Source organism: Lontra canadensis, unplaced genomic scaffold, assembly GCF_010015895.1.
Source record: "Lontra canadensis isolate GAN:19392208 unplaced genomic scaffold, GSC_riverotter_1.0 scaffold73, whole genome shotgun sequence".
Classification (NCBI taxonomy): Eukaryota; Metazoa; Chordata; class Mammalia; order Carnivora; family Mustelidae; genus Lontra; species Lontra canadensis.
In genome coordinates this window covers 1,128,666-1,146,219 of record NW_022631067.1, presented here as the reverse complement: position 1 = coordinate 1,146,219, position 17,554 = coordinate 1,128,666, and the positions used below count along the sequence as shown (strand labels likewise).

The 17,554-nt window shown below is 52.3% G+C and overlaps 1 protein-coding gene across 1 annotated transcript in view; it reads right to left on the bottom strand.

The window, feature by feature from the left end:
- Window positions 1–17,554, bottom strand: part of TUBGCP3 (tubulin gamma complex associated protein 3) — a 63,647-nt gene that overhangs the window by 22,114 nt on the left and 23,979 nt on the right. Inside the window, exons 9-13 of the mRNA XM_032881105.1 lie at window positions 16,611–16,679; window positions 16,153–16,285; window positions 15,363–15,529; window positions 2,054–2,164; window positions 1,653–1,761 (exon numbers count right to left, since the gene is read on the bottom strand). Of these exons, the coding sequence (XP_032736996.1) occupies window positions 1,653–1,761; window positions 2,054–2,164; window positions 15,363–15,529; window positions 16,153–16,285; window positions 16,611–16,679 (589 nt within the window). The remainder of the gene's footprint in view (window positions 1–1,652; window positions 1,762–2,053; window positions 2,165–15,362; window positions 15,530–16,152; window positions 16,286–16,610; window positions 16,680–17,554) is intronic.

Here is a 17,554-nt window from a genome sequence, read left to right as displayed (position 1 = left end):
AGCAACCGTGGCCTCCATCTGGATTCCCGGCACAGCGCTTCCAGCACGCGCCGGAGACCTCCTCCCACGAGTCCTCTCAGACACAAAAAACCAAACTGGGCCGAGAGGCACGTGAACAGATGCTCGCCACCCCTCATCGTCGGGGAAACGCACATCAGACCAGAGAGGCACCGCCTCACCCTGCCAGAATTGCCAGAAACGGAAACACACCCCTGGGCGCCAGCGAGGCTGCGGATGGAGGGGAGCCCATGGGCACAGCTGGCGGGAGCACGAGCCGGAGGAGCCGCTGTGGCAAGCGCATGGAGGGTCAAGACATGGCAAGGACAGCGGCCGTAAGCTCCGGGACATCCGTGACCAGGCATCCACCCAAGAAGGTGGAAATGCTCATCTGCAAAGACACACCTCACGTTCAGGGCAGCGTCCCCTCAACACAAGATCCGGAAGCAGCCCAAGCGTCCCCAACAGACGGGAAGTCACAGGAAATGCAGGGTCCGCACACAAGGGAACGGGACGCAGCCTTACAAGGAGGCAATCCCACTGCGGCCGCACAGACAGACCCCGAGAACCCGGAGCCAAGGGAAGGGAGGCGGCTCAGAAACACTGCGTGGAGCCTACAGCCGTCCGAACTAGGAGCAGCGAGCCGAGCGGTGGCTGCAGGGCTGCGGGGAGGCGAGGATGGTCCCAGGGCACAGTCCTGGTGATGCCAGGTGAGAAAGGTCTGGGGTCTAGCTCACGCCCAGGGCCTACAGCCAGCCCTGCAGGGTCGTACGCTTGCCGCACGTCCTGCCTGTTACTGCTGGTAATCGTGATTTCATTTGCACGTTTCTCTTCAGGAAAGGCACAGCCATCACCATGAACAAGAACTCGTACTGTCTTGCCTACACCTGCCACACCGTCCCACGCACAGTCAGAGGGAGCCCGTGAGCAGGAAACGCAGCCACGGCCAGAGAGCGGTACATGCCCGCCACCACGGAATCACAGGGCGGAGGGGCAGCCGGTGGGGAAAGCGGGAGAGAACAGCACTGAAGGGAGACAGACGCCGTTCAGAGCAGGTGGCAATTCCACGCGGCACTCGGAACGCGAGCCACACGTGTAAGCCCCTGCTGACCCCTGACTAAGCCTCCAGGTTGGCTGTGGCCACCATCAGCAGCAGCTGTCCTTCCTCATCCCAGCAAAGCATCGCTACAGCAGTTAAAGAAAACAGGAATATAAATTACTACGAGTGGTTAGTAAGTGTAAAACACCCAGACCTCGTCTAAAACTTATTGTTTAAACCCACATAAAAAATGGAATTGAGGGCGCCTGGGGGGGGGGCTCAGTGAGTTAAGCCTCTGCCTTCGGCTCAGTTCATGATCTCAGGGTCCTGGGATCGAGCCCCGCATCAGACTCCCTGCTCAGTGGGGAGTCTGCTTCTCCCCACCCCCGCCTGCCTCCTCTCTGCCTGCTTGAGACGTCTCTCTCTGTCAAATAAATAAATAAAATCTTTAAAACAAAGGGGAATTGGAAATTTGCACAGTGGTATTTCATACACATCACACTATGTATGAAGGTATTTCGGACAACAATTCAGAGCATCCGTCCGTCCCCCTGGAAGAAGGCGGCTCTGGGCAGTACATACACGCGCAGCCCCTCCACCGCCAGCGCCCGCGTACCATCCTGGGGGGAGTCTGCAGACTTGGTCACTGCTATCATCTTTGCGGTGGGCGTCTGGTCATGACAGACCTGGTGCAGGAAATTTATTGACTTTCCTATCAAAAGGACCTAAAATGGAAAATAGCCTGGAGTTACCTTTACATACAAATGATTAATCGTGCGACTACTACAAAGATTCATAAAAACGAACTACGAACTGGAAAGTAAAGAACGAGACGCCTAGAGCAGCATCGAGCGAATTCCAGAAACTGGAAAGGCCTCACCAGCTGACACGCATTAATAGATCAACGGATTCAATTCCTACGCTTCTAACGGTAAAATGCAGTAAAACCGCATTAAGAAGATTCCTCCTGCCACATGGTGGGCAGATACAAAGCCCAAGTGTGTCTCCCGGCCTTACCTTTCTGGACTGGTCCATCGTGATGAAGGAGGGAATCATGGATTTCCGGAGGGTGTACTTGTCCTGCCACAGACGGTCTGTCTTCACCGCTGGGTCGGAGGCTACAAAAAACTGAGAGCAGAGACAGCCGTGTCAGACAGTGACCCTCATGGCAAACGACCCGCTAACAGCAACGCCAAAGGAGTCCTGAGAGCCCAGCCCTCCAGACACAGGAGAGTCGCCCGTTACAGAGCAAAACTCGTCTTAGAAAGCATTTTGGACACGTCACCCTCTAAGCGGAAATCGCATCATGTCCCAGACTCCTTAAACGCAGTGTAACGGAGCAGGCTCTGTCCCCAAGACGCCCAATGTCCGTGGTGAGCGTCGCAGCGGACCCTGCAGGCAACCTCGTGGTCTGGGTGGGAGGGCAGCGTTCTCCCTCAATCAAAACGTGCGGCCCGCTGCAGGGGTGCGGCCCCTCCCGCCGTGCGCAGCCCCCGCAGGCTCTCGCTCGCAGAGCCCCCCGAGCCCGGAACACAGGGACTGAAGAGGACATGCTCCACAGGGACCGAGGGCTCCGGGCAGACCTGGACATGCGGGCGGGCGGCACCCGTCGGCCAAGCAGCGCTGCCGGACGCGACCTTCCGAGGACAACCTCGCTCAGGGCTCCTCCCCGATCCGCTGGGCTCTTCCCCTCGCGACCCCCCACACAGTCCGCCGTCTGACCACAGAAAGGGCATGGGTGTTCGGAGCTAACTGGGCCCGACTCCACCTCGGCCGCCGCCACCAGGCCGCTCTCGTCCTCCGGCGGGCGTCCCAGCCGGCTCACGCTCGTCTCCCCAAGCTGCGTTTCCAACGGAGCAGCGGAGCTGCGTCGAGCCTTACCTGCGGCAGACAAGCCAGTCTGCAGAGAGCCGCGCCCACGGCACTCCCACGGGCAGAACGCGCCACCTCCCCGCAGGTTTTGCCGGTTGGTCGGCGAAAGCCGGGCTGCCTGCACCGGTACTATCCTGACAACGGAACCTGGGCCCGCTCTCCGGTGCGAATGGCCATTTGCTCTTTTTCTCCCGTAAACTGTCTTTTCATCCCCTCAACCCATCTTTCTCTGGGACTTTGTCCTCTTCTCGTCAATATATGAAAACTGTTGCATTTGGGATAATGCCCATTTGCGGGTCCAGATTACAAATGTTCGCAAGCGAATCACTTACCATCATTTACAACATACTCCGGTTTTGCTTTGTTCCATTTCTGTTGTGCAGGTAACTGACTCCCTGATGGCTCCTGCGTTTCCTGGCTTCCTAAGCGCTTCCCGTTCCCCGAGGACAGATATCCCGCACCATTTTCTCCCAGCATTCCTGCCGTGTTGTTTCTAGGACTCCAGTCCTTCATCCCTCTGGAAATTATCTTGGACGGAATGCAGGGGTCTGGCCTTCCTTCCAGACAGCATCCGCCTAGCGGCAGAGTCACCCAGCGCCTTCTCTTAAATGTGCCATTTCTTCCTCTGGGCTAGGACACCTCATCAGAAACCCTCACTGTCCTTAATTGTGTCAACAGGTCAAAACGGCAGAAAGTTGACTAGACCGAGGCTGAGGCGGCACCGGACAGCATCCTCCTCTCCCGGCCTCCAAGGGGGACCAGTGGGCTTCGTGTTTCATCATCATGGACCGGACTTAAGCACATCTGGGTTCCAAGCCGTGCACGGAGTACCCTTCCCAGCACTCCGGGGTTCCCATTCTGGGGTGACAGGAGCCTCTTCCAGCCAGCTGTGAAGTGCTTCAGACTTGAGCCGTGCTGTCTCCCTTGCTTCTGGTATGGAAGGCGCTCGAGGCTCATCTTCTTCCTCTCTCCCGCAGACCTAGACTCAGCCCCTCCTCCAAGGAGCCCTGGTTCCTTTCAAAGGGCACTTGCACCACAACTGCAGCACTCGGTAGTGTCTCCCGTTAGAAACTGGGCGGTTCGCGACTCAGCACTGGCCATGTCACGCGTGGCACCCTGGCTCCCAGCAGGACTGTCAAATCCACTTAAGTCACAACATACCTGAAGGGCCTCCTCTGGTGATTCTGACACAAGTTCCAAATCACCAGGTGAACCAGACACAGCCCTCCCCAAGGAAAGTCTATCCACAGAGACAAAATGTATTTAAAGAATTCTACAAATATTTTTAGTCATCATACAGCAATACAAAATGAATGGTTTCCTAGCAGAACATAAATAACCCAAATTAACCCCAGACGAGAGAAGCTGAACGGTCACTAAGGCACACAGCCCACTTAACTTAAAAAAAAAAGAAAAAAAAAAAGACATTTTTATGTTGAAGAATTCTAGATCACAGAAAAATATACAGAATGCTTCAGTTTATTTCATGGGTCCCGTACAGCAAAGCCTGATAAAAATAATACCCAAAATGGGCACGTGGGTGGCTCAGTCGATTAAGCGGCCAACTTGGTTTCAGCTCAGGTCATGACCTCGGGGTCCTGAGAGCGAGCCCCGCGTGGGGCTCCCTGCTCAGCACAGAGTCTGCTGAGGATTCTCTCTCTCTCGCTCTGCCTCTTCTCTCTCTCCCATAAATAAATCTTAAAAAACAATAATAATACCCAAAATGGAAGGACAGGTCAGATGGAAAAATTAGGAAGAAAGTAGTGCCCCTGCGTGACTGGAGGAGGATCGTTTTGCTCAGGGTACGTTCACTACCTGTCTAACGACAAGGGAAGAGACAACAAATTATAAAACAGTATCATGTAGATATTAAAACTAAAGTTTTTCTTAACTATCCTAAACCCTTCCAAGAACCGGGTGGAAAAACGCGCAGCTCTTCTTGCCGGGGAGCAAACAGCGCACATATCCACAAACCCACCTCCACGTGCCTCTCAGGACCTGCAGGGATCGCCCTCTACCAAGCCTCGGTACAGGATAATAAAATTCAATGGCATGAAATTTTCATTACTTAAAAAAAAAAAATTACTATTTGGTAAAGCAGGAATGCAAAATAGTATGTTTCAGAAATATATTCAATGAAGGCTGAAAAGTTTTTTTCTTATTCACTTCAAATTAAAATGAAGTAAAAAGGGTTACAAAATACCATGCATGCGCCGTATCGGACACACAGAGAAACATACAAAAAATGTTAACAGGTTATCTGTTCAAGATGGGATCACTAATAAACTTTCTCTGTTACTATGCTCAAAATTTCTTAATTAATAAATATTTTTAAATCAGAAAAAACACTGTCCAAAAGAACTGAGTACTTCAAGCCAGCGAGTGAGCATAAGGTGCCAGGAAAAAGAAACCCTCAGTAACATCACTTTTCCAAGGCAATCAAAGAAAAGGATATATTTTTTTTTCTGTTCACAGAAATCTACTCCCAAGGATGAATCTTTAAGGCAACATAATTTTTAGTGGCATGAAGCCAGGCCTAGGTGGTATCCGTTACACGTAGCCAATCTCCTTTGTAAGCAGGTATCTGAATAAATGCCATATTTTTATGACCAAGAGGATAAGATCACTGTATTTATTTCAACTCAAATTTCTTATCTTTAGGTACAAATTGAAATTACCAAGGTATTTATTGATCTTTACATTCTAGGTTTTTCTGACTTATATTCCCTTTCTAATTTTAAACACGTAACTAGGGAAGGCTGGCAGTATAATCAGTACTACGATAGCTAACCTACTGTCACTTTAAGACACACGTCAACTATCCCTCATAGAAATTTTTTTAAAATGTCATCAGCCCACCAGGAGTAATCCAAAAGGTCGTCAGGTCACCGCACTCGCTGTGGCCCACCTCTCAGCAGACTAGACGAACTGCGCGTAAACGGTCTTGATCAGTCACTCACTTAACAAAAAGAGCTCGTTTCTACAAACACCACACGAACTCGCCTGATAGCGGGAGTGTATCCGGGTTTTTATCAGTAAGAGCAATAAGACAATTTATTTTAAAAGATAAAAAACTCAGACAATTCAGTTATCTTTAGAAATTAAGAAAGCATCACTTCAGCTGGGGGCAGAGCAGCGTGCAACCCATCTGCCAGCAAACACGGAGAGGAATAGGTGCATCCCCGCATTTAATTAATCCTCTGAAAAATACACCGTTACAGAGGGAAAAAACCAAGGCCAGAACATAATTGCTTTTATTTCATTGATGCATTTTCCACTCAAGGTTCTTTAATTTTCACAATGTGTCAAACACAGAAAGAACTGAGAAAAAAATATAACATAATTGTACCATGATTTCTCATTAACTGTTGGACAAATGCCAAGGCCTCCCTAACTAAAAACAGAAATGAAGAGGGTAATTTTCTTAGCAAGCAGCATAGCTTCTAAGAAACAGATCCATTATTACACACAGACCCCCACCCAACTGTCCATGGACAGGCAACTCCCACGAGCCCCCACTCTGAGAGCCACCCGGAGAGCAGTGACAGAGGCTCTGGGCCTGACCGGGGCAGGACCTGAACCCGGAAAAGGTAATGGGCGAGGTAAACGGGTGCATCCCACCACGCCAGCGGCGGGGCACACAAGTGCCAGGACGGCAAGATATCGTACGTGGTAAACTGCTACGTTCAGTCATTCCTGGCAAGAGCACGAAAGAAACTGAGTGCCAAGAGTGCAGAGTGCATCCGCGGATACCCCGAAAGCAGCCACTGCGTTCCCTCTGGCTCAGTCACTGACCTTCCAACACAGGGTGCGGATTTTCAGTTTTACAGCATGTAAGCAAACATCTGAAGCAAGTTTGAAAATTTTCAAATTCTGAAAGCAAAAGACCTTTTACCTTTGCCCTTCTTTTCTGGCTCCAAGTTGAAGCCCCTCACCCTTTGACAAGGATTATCCAAAAGGCAAAAAATAAAAATAAATTAACACTGAACTATCTTGGAGCACCTGGGAGCACCAAGGGACGTGTCTGCCTTCAGCTCCGGTCACGATCTCTGGGTCCTGGGATCGAGCTTGGCGTCCGGCTCCCTGCTTGGCGGGGTCTGCTTCTCCCTCTCCCCACCTACCTCTCGTGCTCGCTCTTCTGGCTCGCTAGCTCTAATAAATTCTTAAAAGAAAAGAAAAAAGAAAAAAGGAAAGGAAAGGAAAGGAAAGAAAAAAACTGGAACTATCTTGTTCTTACCTTAAACAGGCATAACTTGCTCACCGCACACTCTGGGGAGAAGACCCGTGCGAGGTACGGAAGGCCTAACAGACCAGCTTCTCCAGGCAGCACCAGCAACAAAGCGAAAACCAAATGCTTTCATTTGCACCACTTTGTAACACCAAAAATAATCAGAAACTTCTTCCAAGGGGCGCCTGGGTAGCTCAGTTGGTCGGACGACTGCCTTGGGCTCAGGTCACGATCCTGGAGTCCCGGGATCGAGTCCCGCATCGGGCTCCCTGCTCCACAGGGAGTCTGCTTCTCTCTCTGACCTTCTCCTCGCTTATGCTCTCTCTCACTGTCTCTCTCTCAAACAAATCAATAAAATATTTTTTTAAAAAAAGAAGGAAAGAAACTTCTTCCAAATGTTGAACGTACTTGCTAACCACTACCGTACCTATCACCTCTTCGAAGCTCTCCCTGGTCCGCCTTTGCGTTTCCTGACAGAAGATGAACAAACGAAAGCTGGACAGCAGTTCCTGCGGCTGGGCTACAGGGGCCTGTATTTCGGTGACAACTCCCAGTAAAGCCCCAACTGGCGGAGCCAGAGGCAGTCTGAACGATTCCCTATCAGAAACAACAAAGCTCGGAGGCCACTTGGAATTTGGGGGAAAAGGAAAAGAAACTCACTCCCGGGTTGCAAAACGGCCAGCACCAGAGCAGCGAAGGCAGGACGCCGAGCCCTGAGCGGCAGGAGAGAAGCCTTTCCAGGGAGCACGGTTCGGTCCCGGCAGGTGACAGAGCCCCCGCAAGGACAGAACCAGAGGGGACACAACGTGAGTGCTCTAGGGCCAGACAGATGTCCTGCTCCAGCAGGAGCCTCGGGCGATGATGTTCCCGAGCAGTGGACGGCTGGGTCAGAGACGGAAGGTCCAAAAGCTCCAGAGGGACAGGCACAGGCAGAGAAGGTGCCGGGTCCCCCACGTGACCCGCACCCCAGCCCACCCCCCGCCCCAGGCAGGAGAACGGCGCGAGCCTGGGCTAACCTGCAGGAAGCCGGCTCCCACCCGCGACTTTCCTTGAGCCGAGGTCCGTGAGCCCCGACTGCAGAAAGGCGTGGGCACGTGTGCACGGGAAGGGAAGGGCACTTTGGCACTAACTTCGGAAATTCAGCTGTCCCTCCCATTGTAAATGCGAAGGACAAACTACAGTCCCCGCGCCTTCGTCCCGGAAACCAGCCGTTCTCTCATCACCTGTGAAAAGCTCGGGCACAGATGTCCAAGTCACTAATCGCTTCTTACTGAACATGTGGCTGAAAACACACAGTCCCGTATAGCCCATTTAGTATTAAACCCGGAAGCACACGGAAGGTTACACAGAGCCCCGTACCTCGTAATTTCGCTCGTACGCAGTGTTTCCCATTCTTCCTTCCTGGTTACGCTCCCCCCAGCGCCCCAGAGACACCGTCCTACAAGCGAGAGTGGGTGTGCGCTGCGGAGGCACTCGGGACTCGCCCCCCTCACCCCACCCTTGACCGCACGCTCGGCACATGTCCCGCTCGAGTGCGGCCAGGGCTGTGGAGGCTCGGGCTTCATCGTGCTCCAAAACCTTCCCGTGCCCACGTCACAGTCCACGTCAAACCTCCCCATGAGGTTCCCAAGGCCCGCCCAAGGGACCCAAGACAGAACGGCCGGGCCCTCCCCCGCCTGCTGAACACATGGAGGGTATCGAGGACACCCTCAAGCCGGCAGAGAGGCAGAAGCAACTCAGCAAAGCAGAGTTAAATCTTAGGAGGCAGCTTCACGTAATGCAGTCCGCATTTTAAAGTGGAATTCAGTGCTTTTTTAGTATTTTCCATAACAAGGTGTGTAACCACCACCGCTACGCAATTCTAGAACATCTTCTCCACCTGCAAACTGCGTACCCGTCAGGCAATGACCTCCCCGGTCCCGCTCTCCCCGCCCAACAACACAAATCTTCCAAGGATTCGCCTATCCTGCACGTTTCACGTAAACGAAAGCATCCAACGTGTGACCTTTTGTGACTGGCTTGTTTCACTCAGCCTAATGTTTTCAAGGTTCGCCCATGTCAGGGCGCGCATCCAGGTGTCAGTCCTTCTGCGGCTGACTGTTCCATTCCAGGACGCGGACAGACGGCATTCCGCTGGCCCACCCATGAGCTCATGGGCGCTGGCCCTACTTCCGCTCTGACTCTACGGTAACGAGCAGCGCTTCTGTGATACCCCGTACCGGTTTTCAGTGACTGTGTGCCAGTTCTCTGAGCACCGGGGACAGCCCGGTCCGCGTGGGACCTCCGAGGCACCGGCAGCTCCGTGCCCCAGCGGCCGCAGCACTCCGTTCCCGCCAGCACGGCGTTAGGCTCCAACTTCTCGGAGTCCTCACCGACACTCGTCACGCTCCGGCTTTTCTTTCTTCTAACACCATCCCAGTGAGCGTGCGCGCCGGTATCCAACTGTGGTTTCCCCGTTCACACTTCCGTGACGACCCACGTTTCCATCTTTTCCTGTGCTGCTTTCAGGCCGCCTGTGGATCTTCGGGAAGATCTCGGGACTTGGCCCATTTCTCTACTGGGCTGTTCATCTCTGGGCTCGAGTCGGCACAGTTCTTTACACACGGGTGCTAGACCCTTACCACGCAGATGACCTGAAACATCTTCTCCCAGTCTGTGGGTTTTCACTTTCTCAATGTCTTTTGAAGTACGTAAGTTTTTAATTCGAGGAAACCAATTTATCTTTTTCTTTTGTTGCTTAAGCTTTTGGTGACGCATCTAAGACACCACTGCCTGATCCAGAGTCACAACGATTTACACCTGTGTTAACCTCGAAGCGCTCACAGCTCTCCGTGGGAGATGGACTTTGAGTTACTTCTTATGTATGGTACACATCTGAGGTCCAACTGAGGTCCAACTCGTTCTTTCGTGTGTGGATGTGCGGCCGTCCCTGCACCACCTGCCAAAAAGACTAATCCTTCCTCATGAGTGGTCTTGGGGCACTTGTTAAAAATCAACTGAACAAAAATGAATACATTCATTTCTGGAATCTCAATCCTACCCTCTTGATCTACCCGTCTATACTCATGCCAGGACCACAACTCTGACTGCCATGCCTTGTCTTACGTCGTGAAATCAGGACGTGTGACTCTTCCAACTTTGGTGGTGGTTTTTTCCAGAGTGTGTGGCTCTCCGGCCACGGACTTCCACAGGGCTTTGAGGACCAGCCTTCGTATTTCTGCAAAAAGGCCACTGAAATTCTGATAGAAATGACGTTCAATCTGCAGTCATCTGGGGAAGCACTGCCGCCTTCACCGTACGCCCTCTCCCGACCCAGGAACACGCGCTGCCCTGCGCTCACGGAGGTCTGCTTTCGCGTCTCCCCACAGTTCTGCGGTTTCCGGCGTGCACTGCTTCCACCTCTCCGCTCCAGTTTCTCCCCACGCGCTGCTCAGTTCAGACACGATCACACATGGGATTATTTTCTTCATTTTATTTTTGGAGTGTTTATTTCAAGCATTTAACAAAGTGACTGATTTTCGTGTGTGGATCCTGCACCCAGCTCATGTGGAAAACGTGTTTATCAGATACAAATTATGAACACTTTAGTTTTCTACACATAAAATTTTGTCATCTGTGACAGAAATTATTTTATTTCCTTTCCAATCTGAGAGTCTTTGTTTTTTAACGGTTATTCCCTGCCCTGCCTAGAGCCTCCAGTGCAATGTTAAGTAGAAGCGGGGAAAATGGAGCCCCTGTCCTGATCGTGGGGCTGGAGTGCACACCCTTTCACCGCTATGATGTTACTGTCGGTGTTTTACAGATGCCCTTGATGAGGTGAGAAACTCCTTTCTATTCCTACTTGGTGATGAACTTCATCAAATGCATTTTCTGCATCGACTGGGCTGTGTGTGTTTCCTTCACTTTTATCAGGATGACATGTTATATTACATGGATTTTAATTTTGCTGAACTACCCCTGCGTTTCTGGGAGAAGTCTCACGTGCTCAGGGTGTACCATCCCCCCCTCCAGCCCATTTTAGTGCTCTGTGAGGACTCCTGCAACAATACCCACAAAGGACACTGGTCTGCAGTCTTCTTGGGTTGTCTTTCTCTGGCCTTGGGATCACACTAATACTAGCTTCACAAAATGAGTTAAGAAGTGTTCTTTCCTCGATTTTCTGGAAGACTTCGAGAAAAATTAACGCTCACTTTTTACTTATCTGGTAGAATTCGCCAGTGAAGTCATCCAGCCCTGGCTTTCCTTTACTGGAAAGTGCCTGAGACTATGGACTCAATCTCCTTACTTGTCATAAATCTGTTCGGATTCTCTGTTTCTGCAGGACTTGGTGCCGATGGTTTGTGTTTCTAGGAACTCTCAGGTTTTATGAACTGCAAATGACTCCGTTTCTCCACTTTCGGAGGTGGCATTTGCAGGATACAGAATTCCTGAATGACAGTTTTTCCTTTCAGCGTTTTGAACATGTCACCCTACCACCTGCTGGCTCGCACGGTTTCTGGGGAGAGATCAGCTACTGACCTACTCAAGGACCTTCTCCGTGAGGACTCGTGTGACGCTTCTGAGGTTCTCTGTCCTTCCACGGCTTGGTTACAGAGTGGACTCCTGTGGGCCCTGATGAGTCTTTCTACTTCAAGTTCCTCAGACCAGACTACCTGTTAGCCTACTAGCAAGGCACCTTTCTTCTTCTTGTTCGAATCTGCTGTTGAGCCACTAGCGATGTTTTTTTCATTTCAGTTACCGCACTTTTCAACGCCAGAATTTCTTCTCTGGTCCTTTTTACAATTTCTGTTTATCTACATTTTGTGCTTTCTTTGATTACAGAACAGAGCATTTCCATATACAGGTACTTAATACACTACTTCCGAAAGAGCGGTCATAAGACTCCCATACGGCTACTTACATTAACCGTACACTTGAAGAAATCTGATTTTAAAACTAAGTTGTAACTCCTTACACAGAGGAGGGAAAATGAAACAACGCAGGAACTGAAGAGACAAAAATACTCAAATTTTAATCATCTAAGGATCAAACGCAGAACGCAATTGTCTAAATAGCCAAATTCTTATGGTAAATATATTATTTGAAGCAAAGAAAACCTTCCCAAAACTAACCAAAGACTTGAAAGAACATTTACATACGTGTGGTCCGACAGGAAGCAGAGAAGCCGGAGATGACCATGAGCCACAGAAAGGCCACAGACATGTGAGGGCCAGCGGGTCCTGACTTTACCTGGCGCTCTTCTTCTGTCAATTACGAGCGAACGACGTAAGCAGGCGTACGATGTGCCTAAGTCACCCTCCCACATCGGCACAACCCACGACCCGGCACCACCACCGCATGCGCAGGGAAGGCTCGGAAGGGCAGGCCGAGCCGCCTGCCAGGACAGAGCCCCGTGAGAGGCTGACGTGGAGCCACGGGACTCCAGGACCGGATCCCTGAGGCTCTGCCCACCAGTGGTGAAGCAGCGGAGTTGTAGTAAGACCCAGTGCGAGGCAGTGTGAGCCCACCGGCGTCAGAGTACCAGCCACAGGGGGCCCAGAGCCGGGAACGTCACGCACTTTACGTCAAAAGGATTCATTTTGGCTCTGTCAGTCACGATGCACTTCGAGAAACCCAGCGGCACAACCGGTGAAGCAAACAAGCTCCTCTGGGGCGTGAGGGACAGGCTGGGCAAAGTCACCAGCGAACGAAACACTTGCTGATCCTGAAGAGCCCAAGCCCTTCTCTCAACTCCGACCCCAACTGAGAATACCAGGAAATATGAAACCTTTAAAAAGAAAAAAAAAGGTAAATCTACCACAGTACAAGGTCAGTACTCAGTCTGAGGAGTGTTTTGTACAGTCCTTCCGACGTTTCTAGAAGTGTGAAGTTACACAAACAGAAAAACATGTAAGAAACATGATATCCAAATACATAAAACAAAAAGCAAAAGTATTACAAATTAGAAGTCAGGTACTAAATTTAAAGAAGATAATTAGCCAGTCTGCAGCTCTGACTTCTCATGGGTGGCAATATATACATGCCAGGAGATCCGGACGATTCCCAACCAGCCTCCAAGAAAATCAAGTTCGTCGGGTCAGCTGGTGGCTATTAAGAAAACGAGAATCACCAAGTTCATATACTTTCTGTATTAATTACTAGGTGGAGAAGAACGTGGAATATAAGTTCTTTATTAATAAAAAGGGACAATTTTTCATCTTTTCGTAATCTTAATTTTTCTCCCTATATAAATCTTTTATTTCTGTATGTCATTCCAGGAAAATCTTGAGTCCGTGTTATCAGAGAGTGAGATAAAGTCCAATTTCAGTAAGAATCTGGGAACACCTCTATTTCCTGCCAGGTGCTGTGCGCTGGAATGTGCTACATACACACGGTACATGTGGCAAAAGGAACATCGGGGAGGGTCAGCAGTCGAATCTGTGACTCTTGTACGACTCTCACAACTTTCCTCTAAGTCTGAATAATGTTAACAAAACAGTTAAAAATAATAATTTTAAAAATGCAATCACATGGGGCACCTGGGTGGCTCAGTGGGTTAAAGCCTCTGCCTTCGGCTCAGGTCGTGATCTCAGGGTCCTGGGATCGAGCCCCGCATCGGGCTCTCTGCTCCGTGGGGAGCCTGTTTCCCCCCTCCCTCTGTCTGCCTCTCTGCCTGCTTGTGACCTCTCTGTCAGATAAATAAATAAAATCTTAAAAAAAAAATGCAATCACAGACCTAAGATATCCAAATACATAAAACCATCCCAAGATTCAAGTCTAGAAGAACGGACAAATGCGCCGGGCAAAGAGGAAACGGAAGACACAGCAACAGCAGGACAAGAACAACCCATGAGCACGAACACTGGCCCGTCCCACTAGGAACCAGTAAAACGCATCACAGGAGGCGCCACGCATCACGCCCTGGAGCAAAAGCCGTTCCAAGACCGGAGTAGGGAGAGCTGCGTGGGCAGGAGCAGCAGGAACCACAGAGGGCCATCGCGGGGGGACGGGCAGCACCACCCCAGAGCTGGAAAGAGCAGGACCAGATTTAAAGGATGCCCTCCCCAACAGCGAGCCATGCCACCTCCCAGGGCTGACCTTAGACAATCCGGTCAATAGAGAGAGAGGCACAGGAAAGTACGTTCTTCCCAAGGCCGTTTAAAAGGTCGGCAACCGTGAACACCAGCAGCCGCACAGAGGAGCCGCGACACATAAGCGGGAAGTCCACGTTCAGTGCGCGCCGCAGTACGGCCACCGGCAGCGCCGCCACGGAAGGGGCTGCGGGACGCGATGAGCCGCCCACACTGGCACCTGCAGACGCCTCCCGGGGGCTTTGAGGGCACCACAAAGTCACGCCCCGCCGTGGGCTCCGCAGCCATGCCCGTCTGCAAAGGCCCGGCTCCAGCACGAGTATCAGGAAACAACGTGAGCGTGACACGAAGTTCATGACCGCTCCCACCAAGTTCATCCACAAGACACCAGGTGAGCCCACAAACCCAGGACCGGGGGGCACAAATCGCAGGCACCCCCCCACACTCACCAGCGGCCTCCCTCCACCCCACACATCCGCTGCCTCGACCCCCTCTGCCCATGAGCCCCGGTGGCGCATCCGCGGGGTAACCGCCCTATTCTCTCCGGAACCCAAGGGGGACCAAACCACTTCACGCGTGTCAACGGTGCCACGGCCCCTGCAAGGCTGCGGCCCGTCGGAAAGGAGCGGCCCTGACGAGGGCTGGGAGTGGCCGCGTCCCTCCTCCTCCATGTCAGAGGAGGATATTACCATGCGGTCCTGCGGGGTGCACAGTCCTCGGGAGCACACGTGCGGCCTCCCCGCAGGATGTACCGCACCTACACCGCGCAACAGGAATGCAGACTCCGTCACCAGCACTGCAGGCACCGCGGGGCCCACGTCCAGCTCACGTGGTCATCTTGCGGCGCCACAGGACCCGTGATGCTGCCCCGCGAGGACGAGGGGAAGAGCACAGGAGACCCAGTCCCAGTCCCGTGCAGGGGACAGGACCTCCTGAGTTTCCCACCATTAAAAGCGGGCGCTAATTCTCCGCGGAGCTCCTGCAGCACCGCTCAGAGGGAACTGGGGTTCCGAGCTCCGTGCACACCACGCGCGGCGCTCAAAGAAGCGGGCTGGCCTCCCGGGGAGGGGAAGGCCACGGCCACGGGGAGCAGCCCAGGAGGGCGCGGGCGCCCCTACCTCTGGGAGCCAACCCGAGGCCAGAAGGGGTTCCTTACTTCGTGGTACGTGTCCTCAAGCTCCCCGTCGTAGATCCAGCGGTACAGGAAGCTCAGCACGGGGTGGGACACCAGGCTGAGGATGTGCTGCACCAGCGACCTCACGTACGGGTCTCCCGTCTTTGTGTACGCGTGCACAGCGGAGGCCAGCTCACCCCCCTTCCTTCCTGCGGGACACACAGAGGACACCCGAGTTGCGCTCCGCACGCCCCGCGAGCGCGCCCTTGCCGGCACGCGCTTCCTCACGTGCCTCACTCAGCCCTCCCGACCCTGAGACGGGGCGACTCTCTGCCCGCGCGTGACAGCCCGAGAGAACGGACAGAGAGCTCTTGGCCGAGGGAGCACAGCGAGGAAACGCGCTGAGAAGACAAGCAGAGACGCAGACCAAGAGCCCAGGAGAGGCCTCGGCCGGACGTGCACGCTTGAGAGTGTGGGACACACGGTGGGAAAGCCGGGCGCGAGCCATAACCTCGGGGGGAAGAGACCCCAGGAAAGGCTGCCAGGTCGAGGCAAGCAAGAGAGGCACAAACACGAATAGTTACAGCCCGAGGACCACGAAAGCCTGAAAAACTAGGCCCTCCCTCCTTCCTCCACGTCAGTGAAATACTAAGCTTCCACAAATGCAGAGACAGGGCCGTGTTAGCAGCTGGTTATCCCCCCGCAAGTCATCTACGCGCCTGGACGTGACCGGCATGCGGAAGGATACCCACGAGCGGGCACAAAACAAACGTAGATGACGTCCCCGAAAACTCTCTTTGACTTAACAGAGGTCCAGGAGACGCAGAACCACCTTGGCAATGGTCCACCAGGGCCGCCAGCGTCTTCAGTCTTATCTTGGGGTCATACGTCCAAACCAGCAGGCGCCGGAGGGTCAGGCTACTCTCGAGGCCCAAATTCACACCCTGGTCGTCCTCTAACTGCAGCTGAGAAACCACAAAGACGAAACGTGTAAGTATGAGCTGCCAAATGCGTCCATCGGTTCTCAACCCACGTACAGAGAGCGCGACGCGAACGTCCCTCTGAGAGAAGAGCGGTCCCGTCAGGCTCCGAGGGATGCGTTTACGCGGGAGCCGGAACCCTGACAGCGAGAGCACTCGCCTCCAGGAGACACTGGAACTTCACGGACAGCCACCCCTTACAAATACCAATTTTATCTTTTAAGAGTAATTATGAAGAAACTTAAGAAGTCGATGGAGTTGCAATTGTGTAACACTGCAAATCGCAAAGACGTGAGAAAGCAAAGCTCACCTGGGAATGGAGAACAGAGAGCAGCCGGTAGTACTCCTTCAGCTCCTGGTGCAAGGCGGCACAGAAACTCTGTGGGGAAAAGCAGGTCCCATGAAGCACGACCTCGTCCTCACGTGCCACACAGCCTCCCACACCAGCCGGCGCGGAGTGTGCGGGCACCGGGCTTCCACCACTCGGTCCGCTGCAGGGTTGAAATGCTGTTGACGGGCCTGCACGGGCTCAGCCCCCACCACGTCTGCAGCTAATGTCAGGGACGTGTCACGCCTTAGCACGAACTTTGCAGAAAAGAAATGTAAAACACAGATGACGGCTAAAAGTGTATTCACTTTAGACAATAATCCTTTAGGATTATATTCCTGCCAAATCTTCAGTTAAAATCTGTTTCTCCAATGTTTTTAATTAGCAGCATTGGAAAACTGGCAACTCCATGCCTGTTCCTCCCAATTTTTCACTGTTGCTGTTTTGACACTCACCTTCCACACCTGCATGATTAAAACCTTCGTTGTACGTCTGCTATCTTAAACACTGCAAAGGTGACAAGTCAGAAGCTGTAAGGAAGACCTTCCCTTAGTCCTGAGACAGGAACTTTCCGGAAGGAGCCAGGATATAAACCAAGGTGTACCCAGTGGAACGAACCTGCAAAGGGTAACACCTGCTTCTTTGAACATCAGCCTGCACACCTGTTTGAAAGTGGCCCGCAAGCCATCATGTGGGGTTAATTTTAATGCATTCACGCACTCTCCGGTGTTCACACTCCACCAACAGCGACCGTGAACGACGTGCAGTGCTTGGTGCTCTCGGTCCACACACACTGTGGCCTCTGTCGTCCGGAGTGGACCGGGACAGCTACAATGTTCTATTATCAAAACTTCTCTATTTGAGAAGAAACCTCTTTTTAAGAATTACCTTCATAACAAGATTTTAAGTACACTAAGTACTCCCCA